The sequence below is a fragment of the Lolium rigidum genome, chromosome 1, assembly GCF_022539505.1.
Source record: "Lolium rigidum isolate FL_2022 chromosome 1, APGP_CSIRO_Lrig_0.1, whole genome shotgun sequence".
NCBI classification, from domain to species: Eukaryota; Viridiplantae; Streptophyta; class Magnoliopsida; order Poales; family Poaceae; genus Lolium; species Lolium rigidum.
Window position 1 is genome coordinate 91,198,891 of NC_061508.1, and position 10,660 is coordinate 91,209,550.

The 10,660-nt window shown below is 55.2% G+C and overlaps 1 protein-coding gene across 1 annotated transcript; it reads right to left on the reverse strand.

Annotated features, from left to right (window-relative positions):
- Nucleotides 1-306: 306 nt before the first annotated feature.
- LOC124677673 (probable lipoxygenase 8, chloroplastic) lies at nt 307-6,079 on the reverse strand. The gene is made up of 4 exons (XM_047213636.1): nt 5,558-6,079; nt 3,991-4,265; nt 2,093-2,657; nt 307-1,990 (listed from the first exon to the last, which is right to left on the reverse strand). Exons 1-4 carry the CDS (start codon nt 5,970-5,972, stop codon nt 462-464), a joined length of 2,784 nt encoding a protein of 927 aa, XP_047069592.1. The 5' UTR covers nt 5,973-6,079; the 3' UTR covers nt 307-461.
- Between the last annotated feature and the right edge of the window lie 4,581 nt (nt 6,080-10,660).

Here is a 10,660-nt window from a genome sequence, read left to right on the forward strand (position 1 = left end):
ACTCTGATGGCCTGGTGTCAATATATCTCTTAGATTTTGCCTTCTGACCTCATTATGTACTCCCCTCCCCCTGTATCCAGCTCCCCCCCCCCCCCCCCTCGTTTTGTTGGGCGCGGTATGCCGCCCCAGACCTATGTTGTTGGCCTGAAGCCCCCTTTGTAACCCCCGCTTTAATGAAAAATTGAGTTTAGGTGGGCGATCGTCCCCCCCTGTTTCCTTAAAAAAAACTAATGGTTGGGAAGGTGAGTGAAATTTAGCTAATTTTAAGAGGACTGATAATTATCAAATCGATACTAGACAAGCATATACACATGTCAACTTTTTGAATATCTAAATTGTACATATATTAGTTGGATATACAACCGTAAATGAAATAATGGATACTAAGCTTTAATTAATGAACGCACAAATCTACCAGATCGATTCACGCATATATGTTGTTAATTAAAGTTCGTCTTGGATCATATGGAGGTGCTGTTGGGGATGCCCATGCCGGTGACACCGGGCTGCGAGAATGGCTTCATGAGCTGGTACGGCAAGATGCCAGCGCCGCATCGATTCTTGAGCTTCCTGTTCTTGTTCCGGCCGTCGATGATCCCCTCCACCTCCTTGAGCTGCTCGTTGAACTTCTGATACGCTGCCTGCACAGCGGCGTCGTTTCCCCATGGCGCGGTCTCCATCCCTCCCAGGTACTCCTCGTCGGGGGAGTGGCTGGACAGCACGTCCAGCACGGCCATCACCAGCGTCGCCTGCACCTGCGACGGGAAGCACTCCCGGAGCGCCTGGTCCGGGTTGTCAAGGAACTTCTCGAACGCCACGGCATCCACGGGCTCCTCCACCGGCATGTTGGTGCGCGCGATGGAAGGGCGGTTCGGGAAGTACCCTCCGAAGTCGTACTGACCGAAGTTGACGGCCGCGTGGTGCGCCGCCGCGACCCAGATGATGGTGGTGAGCGTCTGCGCGAGGCTCTCCGGCGTGTCCATCTCCGGCCACCAGGCCGCGTCCTTCTTGTCGCCGTGGCCGACGGTGCGCACCTCGTTCCAGAACGCCTGCAGCTCCGCGTCGCCGGCGACGGTGGCTGCGTCAGGGTAGTACCGTGACACGTACGCCTGCACCCACGCCTTGATGGCGTCCCAGATGAGCAGCCCGTCGTTGGCGAACGGGTAGTCCTTGATGGTGAGCTTGAGGCCGTGCTCCGCCGTGGGGTCCTCCTCCGCCATCCCCCTGCGGACGAGGTCGGCAGGAAGGGCCTCCATGTCGAACCGCCAGAGCTTGTCGTATGCGACGGAGCTGATCTCCATGGCGTACTTCTGCGGCGAGAAGGTGAGCTCGATGATGCCGCCGCCGTTGATGAGCGCCGACCGCGCCAGCGCGTTGATCCGCATGGTGTAGCGGAAGTGCGGGTGCAGCAGCCGGTAGATGGGGTGCATCTCGCTGAGCTGCCGGTTGGCTGCGATGATGTAGGGCTCGACGGCGCAGTGCGTGCGCAGCCAGTGAGTGACGAGCTCGTGGTGGCCGGCGTCGTGCGCGCGGACGTGGGCCTTGGCCATCCGCCAGAGCCAGGACTTGATGGTGTCCGTGGACGGGGTGAACACCTGCCTCCACTGCGGCAGCGACGGGGACGCCGGGCGGGTAAGCTCGATGGCGAGCAGGCGGAGCGTGCCGTCGTCGCAGAGGAAGAAGAGCGTGCGGGAGCCGTACATGGTGGTGTGCTCGAGGGCACGGATCTTGTGCACGTATGGGATGAACAGGTCGTGGAAGTCTAGCATGAAGAGCCTCTTGCTCTTGACCGCCTCCGCCACCGTCATCACGTGGCCCATCTGCGCCTCCAGCAGCTCGGCGGTGATCGCCGACTCCGCCGGCCCGTACACCGCCGGGTCCAGCTTGCTCTTCAGAGGAAACTCCGTGACGAGCTCGATGGCGTACGGGTTGATGCCGGCGAGCGCCTCCCTCGCGAACTCCTCGTCCCGTAACCACGCAAACTTGTCCTCTGCATTTCGTAATCAACACGCAGTTAGAATACATTTGTGCATGTGCTGATCAGTAATCTCAGTAGTATTAGGAGCTAGTGTGCGATGAGGCGGGTACGTACTTTGGACATTGGCGGGGGTGTCGAAGAGGAGGATCTGGTCGCCGGGGCCGTCGCGGAGGAGCTCGAGCAACCGGGGGACGGCGCTGCGGAGGAATCCGAGCTCTTCGGCGCGCGGCAGCTGGACGCCGTCCTCGAAGAGCTTGTCGATGACGAAGAAGGAGGGGAAGCCCTGGTTGCTGTCGATGAGCGTGGACTGCACGGCCGGCACGGCGGCGTGGAGCACCGACTGCAGCGTCTTGAGCGCGAACTGCGTGTTCTTCTCCTCGGAGAACGCCTCGTCCCTCGGCACGTACACGTCGCCGGCCCTCGCCTCCGACTCCGGGTCCTTGGCGGACGGGGGACGGCCGGTGCGGTTGCGGCGCGGGTAAGGGAACTGCTTGTTGCCGCCGAGGACGGGCCGGGCGCTGTCGGCGCCGGCGTCGGGGTTGCCGAGGTCGTTGTACACGTCGAAGTCGTAGATCCGGTCGCTGGCCTGCCTCTTGCCGGTGCCGTCGCCGCGCTTCTTCACCAGGTCGGTCTTCCGGTAGGTCTGGAGCCCCGGAGGAGTCTGGCTTGGCAGGTACGGCTGCGCGAACGATCAAGATTGAGAATTTCAGCGGTAAGTTTACTAGACTAGCGATGTTACATGAGATAATGTGATTCATGGTAACTTTCAAACAAAAAAAAACAGAGAATATATTCTCTTGCACCGGTTGATCGATGAGCGATCGATAAATTGGCCGGTCAAGCGTACATACACAGGACAATTCAGCCACTACGGCTCGATCTAACGACTAGTTGACAAAATCTACGATTAGCTAATTTGCATGTCACGTGCTTCGGACACGCATACGGGCGGAAATTCTATACGAGCGGGGCACGTACCTATCACTCGAGATCACAACCACCAAACTTTAAAAAAATGGGTTTGGGATGTACATATGGGCATTTAGTAATGTACAAGCAAATACAGCACTATGCTCTCGTACGTGGAAGCCTGGAAACCAATAGCTCTACACCACCTTTTCCTCTACCCTAGTGAGATTTGACCTCTAGTATTAATTTCAGTACATGACCATGATTTGCTAGCTAGCCCGTTAATCTTGCTTTACTTACGAATGTACACACTCTCTTAACTATAGAACATATGCATGATTGCCTAGATCGATCGACTCTCGAAAGCAACCTTCGCTTAGATCTTGGATTATCACATTTGCTCCAATCTCGGTCGAACTTTTGACAAAAGAGACCACCTGCGCGAGTGAATTGTCAAAAAAGACCACCTCCGAAAATTATTGTAAAAAAGGACCACCTGCGTCGTGGCGGCACGCGTGCCAGGCGACACGTGTCACCTGCCGCCACGGCAGGGCCTGCCGCCGTTGCCCCTGGCGGCATGTCTACAATGATCAATGAATAGTGTCCTGATCGATGAACAGTGCACATTAGCTACAAAATTTGTTGAATTTGTCTTTTTTGCTGAGCCCAAAATACAACGTATTTTACAGTGAATTTTTGCACGATTGTAGTGCATAGAGTTACCTACATGTAGGTATTTTTTTCGAATTTTTTGAGATACTTAAAAAAAATTCAAAACGGGCTGCTATTCATAGATCAGGACAATGTGGACATGCCGCCGTTGGCTGTGGCGGCAGGCCCTGCCGCCTCCGGCTGTGGCGGCAGGTGACACGTGTCGCCTGGCACGCGTGCCGCCACGACGCAGGTGGTCCTTTTTGACAATAATTTTCGGAGGTGGTCCTTTTTGACAATTCACTGGTGCAGCAGGTGGTCTCTTTTGTTAAAAATTCGTCTCGGTCAGAGTATTTAACTCCACAGAGATCAGAAGCTAACTAAGATCACGTTACCTATCTATATACAGATCGTGTTCATTAAATCTTCCAAATGCGACGCGACTCAGTTACCTTGTTGGCGAAGAAGACGCGCTTGGCGTCGCCGGACTTGGGCGGCAGCCAGGAGTCGGACCGGATGACGAGCGGCGCCGCCGAGTCTCCGGCCGTGACAACCTTCAGGTCCTCGAGCAACATCTCCGTGCCGTGCTCGTTGCCGACCAGCACGGCGCCGATGGCGCCGTAGCCGGCCGGCACGCTGAACTCGGCCTCGTAGGTGACGATGTCGATCTCGTCGTCGGCCACCTTATGGGCGTAGCTCTTCACCGTCTGTTTCTCCTTTCCCGTCTCTGCATTCGCAGGAACAAAAGGCATATTAGTGTGCGATGAATATTGATTAAGCACATCAACTAGCTTTGAGTAGTACGTAGCTGGATGACGACCATCCATCATCCAACAAGTAACTGGATCAGTACTGTTATATTTGAGATGCACAATAAACGAAGAACGAAAAGTAAAACACTGCAGGGGACACGAGATTTTAACGTGGAAAACTCTTGCAACACACAAGGGAAAAACCACGGGCGCCAGCCAGCAAAAACTTCACTATTTCGGTGGTGTTTACAAACGCCGTGGGTGTACAATGATGCGATGATAACCCTAGCGGCGGCTTACAGGGAATATAAATAGGCGGTGGCAACGCTTCGGCCCAAGCCTCCGGCGACGGGCCTCGCTCCGCTCGTCAGAAGTTAGCCTCCCTTTAGTATATGAATTTGGATCACAAAACAACAAGTACGTACGTTGTCTGGAAAATGACATGAGGACCTTTACACCGATGCATCGGTCAAATTTTCTACTGACATATATGGAGACAAGCCGCACCTACTACTTTACCATTAGGGTTGCTAAGATCGCGTCTCAACCTCTGATCGATATGGTTCCAGAAGTTTTCGCAAAAAAAAAAAGATATGGTTCCAGAAGTGATCCATTTTTTTGAGGGAAGAAGTGATCCATATATAAACTTGTTTTGGTAAAAAAATTAGGTCTAGTCGCTAAATAATTTATGCTTGACTCTTCCGGGTGAAATTGAACTTCTGGTCGAGTACGTTGCTAGACCCACACTTAGTAAATGCGTGAAACATGATTAAATTTCAAATCGTCTTATATTTCCGAACTCGGAGGAATCCATGATCGACCATCCATGGTAGGAAAACTTTTGCATCGATGTATCGGTAGATCTCTGGTCTTTGCTTCAATGTAAAGCTATGGAGCTGGTTAGTTTGTTGGTTTATTCAAAGCTTGTTTGTGAGGTCAATTAATTCTACCGTGTGTACCACGCCGACAGGGCCGATCAGTCATTTGATCTTTTTCATAGTGTTTATACTCTTACCAACATCTCTAATATATAGTAGTAGATGAAAAAACACATGTGCTTTGCCATATATAGTTCATGATTTGTACTTGCCACTTAGAGATAGCTATTTTCTCACTACGTACGATGGGAGTACAAAATACTCGACGCACGTATATATATGTGTATGCTCGATCGAGATTCCAGGAACGAAATATACAAGGCCATGCAAAAGTATATGCGTACATGCACGAATGCGAATAGTAATGGTAGAAGGGGTAGTATGCTTACTGGCATCAAGCTCGGCGCTGACGAGCTGGAGCTCGAGCGACCTGCCGATGAGGTCCTTGATGTCATCGAGCGTCCTGGACGGCCTCAGACCATCGAGGAACCCGCCGACGGTGACCTTGACCCTGGCCACCACCTTCACGCGCACGGAAGCGCCGCCCTTTCCGGCCATGGCAGAACCGCCGCTGCTGCTGCTTGGCACCGGCTGGGACGGTCCGACAGGGGAGGTCGTCGGCGACGATGCACAGCGCACGGTCTGCCTCCGCGTTCTGCCGGCGGGGAGGGACGACGACGGGAGGCTGCTGCTGAAGGTGGAGGAGGAGATGGAGGAAGGGAGGATGCGGCGACGGCTCGCGCAGTTATGGTGGTGGCTCTGGTGGAGGCTGTAGGTTGGTTTGAGTAGAGGAAGCGACGACATGGATGGTTTTATAGCTAGCTCTGGCAATGGGTAGACGTATGTCACGTACGATCTCGTCCGATCTCGCGGCGTGTCTAATAAATTCGGAGGAGGCTTGCGTGTGTGCGTCTGCTGCGTTGGTGAGCAGGGCTTGGACATGGGCGTGGGCTATATAAACAGTGAAAGTTGAAATGAAGGGTTTCTTTTTCTTTTCTGAATGGATCTCCGATCCCTTGGGTTTCTGGTCGAAAATGGCAGTACGTGGATCGTCGGATGCATGTTACTATCGCCTATGACCGGCTACAAGTCCTAGCATTGCTTTTCGCCTACACGCTTTTCCACACGCCAAGTGGCCTTGTCAGAAAAGTTGCGAGCTAAACAGGGGGTTTAGCTTCACGAAGGGGGTACTGTTGTATCAAAAACCTGGAGTGGCTAAGGTCGTCGACAATTGATAGTCCTTGCCTTACCTTACAGCTTAATTGTCAATCTATTCTGAATTATAAGATGTTCTAAGTTCTAAATCATATGCTTTTAGACGTATTTTAGTGTGTCTTTAACTCTTTATTCATATATATGTAGTGTATATTAAAAATATCTAAAGTATCTTGTAATTCAGAAAGGAGGAAGACTTAACCGTCAGATCAATAAACTTCATCGATCTTAATTTAGGCGGTGGTTTGAGATTGTACTCCTTCCTTGTTATTGTCCACTTGAATTTTCTTGAAACGAGGCAAATTAAGGGTTTGCCGTATCTCATTAATTAAGAAGAGTTTTACAAGGAAACGAAGCATTTCTTTTTTGACAATTAAAACCATATATATTTTCAGTAGTAGCAAATAGTATATGGTAGAGATACATGAGATACCTGCGGAAATCCATATTGGCACCCGGGTGCAGCTGCTCTCGATAGCTAGACCAATCAGCCTGGTCCAGATCGATTGCAGTCAGGGTATTCCCTGCCGTATTCGGCCGCGCACAACACATAATGAACAGTGGCCTGAACGAGATGTTAGCGCATTTATTAGGACGGTCCTGTTCTGTTGTTGCGTCGGTACACATACTTCGCGTCGTTCTGGACCAACATCACCAGCAATGGCACCCGCACGTGACTGGTCTGGCTCAGCCGTCGTAACCTTCGATGGATGTGCAGAGCTAAAACTTCTAAAAAAACAGATCCAGCTTTTGTTTAGGAAATCGCCTTTTCCTTTCTCTACTCATAGATTGTGTGCTTCGTGGTTCCCCTGTTAAGCAAGGCAATCTTCGACAGGCCGACGTAAAAGGATGTCAAAACTAACGGTGCGTAACCGTTTGCGTCAGTCTACGGACACCAAATCGGTTGTACATGACCGTAGTAACCGGTTTGCGTCGAGGTATGCCCAGCCAGTTGATGCATTTTTTTTCTGTGACAGCGTAAAGGTCGGTAATGACGGTTTAACGCCCCGTCGCGGCCTGCCGCACATGATTACCGCTATCCGTGTGCATGCGGTGGTTCATGAGGGCGGCCCATAGATTGGCGCATTTCGCCACCGTTTCACGCTCGCGGGAAGCGGCTTGCGCGTGATTGGGATTTCCCGTCCCGTCGTGCCTATATATGGTCGACGCCGGTGGGCGAGAAGGGCACACCTCAACCCAATAACCATAGAAATCATCCATGGCCGAGCATGATCGCACCTGGGCTATCCTTGTTGAGATGACCCACCGTGCCTACCTGGATGATCCGGCCCTCACCGCCCTCCACACGACGGAGGCATTAAAGGAGGAGCAGACGGCCGCCAGGCCGAGCTGTTGGAGGCAGATGCGGCTGCGGAGTTGGACTCGGAGGTGGAGCAGAGGCTGTGCAGGCCAGCGCGGAGGCGGCGGCGATGATGGACGACCTCCAAGTGGAGGAGCTCACGGAGGCAAGGGCAGAACTCGCGGCGTCCCCGGCCGCCGGCGCCGTCATCCACGCAGTCGACGATGACATCGGCTTCCTCCCCGATGACGAGGAGGGTGAGGGCAAGCGCCGAACAACAGGCGCTGCTCGAGTCGTTCGAGAGCCTCCCTCATGACGTCGGTCACCATTACGCTCTAGCGGCGGAGGCACAAGATCCCGGTGATGCGCTCGCCATGTGGCGGGCGTACGTGCGCTCCGACCTGGCTGCAGTCGCGTAGATGGGACAGGACCACACGCGGATCGACCGGGAGAACCGCAAGCTAGAGGAGGCCATCACGGCGAGGGACGAGGCGGTGGAGGCAGCGGCGAGGGACAGGGCCCGCTACCGCGCTGACCTGGCGACAGTCACGATGAAGGAGATGGCGCGCATGGAGGCGGCGGAGGAGCTAGCGCGCTTAGCGCGCGTGAAGGCGGCGGAGGTAGCGGCGTATCAGACGATGGCGGAGGCGCAGAGAATCCAATGGGACTCCTCTGTGGTAGAGGACATCGAACGCCACCGGTGGAAGGAGGAAGCCTCCAGGGAAATCCGGCAAAGCGAGCGCCGCAAGGCGGTTGCCGCCCGGATGCGCTCTGAAGACGGCGCCAACCCCTAAGGTCACGCCGGCGGCTAGTAGTAGGCCGCGCGACTGCGATTAACCCGAGCATAGTAGGCCACGACACAATGAATAGGTACGGCCGTCGTAGATTTAGGATGTGTCGGGCAGTCCAGCCTGTTCGGACAACACGTGTATCGGTGCGACCCATTCGGTCCACTGGCTAGTTGGCCCGCGCGCAGGAGAGGAAAAGATGGCGTGAAGTTTAAAAAGCGCGTGGAAATTTGTTAGAAATTTCATTGATTCAAACATAATTTACATAGTTTAAAAATAAAATCAAAACTAGTTCAGGCGCCGCCGTTTTCTTCATCGCTGGAGCCGAGGTCGATGAAGGGCGGGGGCGCCCACACCTCCTGTGCCCAAGCAGTGATCTCCGCTGGCTGCGCGTGATGCGGAGGTGGTGGCTCATAATGCGGAGGTGGTGGCGCGTACTCTGGAGGCGTGAACTGCGGTGGTGTCGCTGGCGGAGGAGTTGGAACCTCCTGGCCGCCCCATGCCGCTTGTGCTGGCGCGTGCGGCGACAGCGAAGGAGGCGGCGACAAGGAGGCTAGGTGCACCGCCACCATGGACGAGAGCTAGACGACATCCTCATACCCTGGCCACTTGGCGTCCTCGTCGGCCAATGAAGCGGCCATTGCGGTTGCGTCCTCGTCGTAGTTGTCGGGGACGACGTCCTCCGAATTCACAGCGGCTGGAGGCATGTCCCCCATCTCCTCGTCCTCGTCCTCGTCGTCGTCGTAGATGACCTCTTTCTCGTTGTCGGGCGTGTCATCGCCGGGCATGAAATCCCGGTGATCGCGGATAACCCGGCGCGCCTCGTGCTCCCGGGCGAGGAACGCATGCCAGAAATCCTCCCGCTGGTACACCTCCTAGTGCTGCATCGCCGGCGGACAGTGCTCGATCCGGCGGCGCATCTCCTAGCGCAGGGCTTGCCGGCCCGCCGGAGGTGGCGGAACAGGGAGCCTCCCCCGTTCAAAGGTCACTCGTGCGGGAGGGAGACGTCGCGGTGGCGGCAGGGGTCGCCCTGCGCCCACCGCCACTACGCCTCCAGCACTGGCACATACCGCCTGTTGCGGCCCGGTTGGTCCGGAGGAGGAGGTTGCGCTGCCGGCGCCGACGCCTGCGGACCGAAGAACATGTGCGGCTGCGGGGGTTCCGCCTATGCGGAGAATCCTAGCGTCGCTGCCGGCCGAATGAGGATCTAGCCTCGTGGTCGCTGGCGGATTTCTTCAGCCATTTTGGAAACTTCATCGTGGGTGCGTGTGCGTAGAGTGGCAAACACTGCCGCCGGTCAGATTTTCTGCCATCGGGTAGCTTCTAAGTGGGCCCGCGGCTTGCGCGGCTCCGCTTAACGTCCAGCTGAACGCATCGATTTCTCAAATTTAGGACCCGAATGGATCGCGGCGAACGGATCAGTTCGTTTACGTCGCTCCGCTGAAGCGCGAGCTGTTCATCTATCCGGGTAAACCGAAGCGAACAGGTCAAAATCGTTTGGGTCGCTGAAGATGCCCTCAAAGAATAGTGTGTACTGCATCCAGAGGATGTCCGCTTTGTTGATACAGTTTGTTGATACAGGTCGCCGGCGAAGTCGCACTTACCCCTGCCGCCGCTGCACCGCAGCCAGCTTCATCGCGCGCTCGAATCACTCGGTGGTATCTAGTAGAAGCCTGCTTAGAGCATCTCCACTCGTCTCCCGACGAGGCCCCCGAGCGACGTTTTTCCCATCCGGACTGCGAAATTCGGCCCAGTCGCGCCCCCGGCTCCTCGTTTTCGTCCGGATTTGGCCCTTCATCCATCCGGCGAGCCCACGCCATCCCCGATCCCCCGGGGAGCTATCGGGGAGTCCGAACGAGTGAAAAGCGGGGAAGGGCCCGATCTGTCGGCGACTGGACACACGAACCCCACCACCACCTCACTCAAAATCCCCCCACCCCTCGTATCTCTCTCGCCGCCGGCACCACCCCGCCGGCTTGTTGCCCAGATTCCGCCGTCCCTCCTTCCCACCTGCCTATATTCCGCCGTCTTTCAACGACGGCCTATCTGCCTGCTCCTCCGCCTGCCTGTTTTTCCATGACGGTCTACTCCTCGTCATTCGCGTCTCGGCTAGCCTCGACCACGCCCGTCAGGTGTTCGTCCATTTGCCTCGCCGGCCATGGACTTAGACGAAGAGGAGGAGCAGATGT

Excerpts from the sequence above, each read along its gene's own strand:
- LOC124677673 (XM_047213636.1), bottom strand. The coding sequence starts at position 5,972 with ATGTCGTCGCTTCCTCTACTCAAACCAACCTACAGCCTCCACCAGAGC. Across the intron at positions 2,658-3,990 it reads GCGTCTTCTTCGCCAACAAG|CCGTACCTGCCAAGCCAGAC; the intron begins GTAACTGAGTCG and ends TCGTTCGCGCAG. Across the intron at positions 1,991-2,092 it reads CACCCCCGCCAATGTCCAAA|AGGACAAGTTTGCGTGGTTA; the intron begins GTACGTACCCGC and ends TACGAAATGCAG.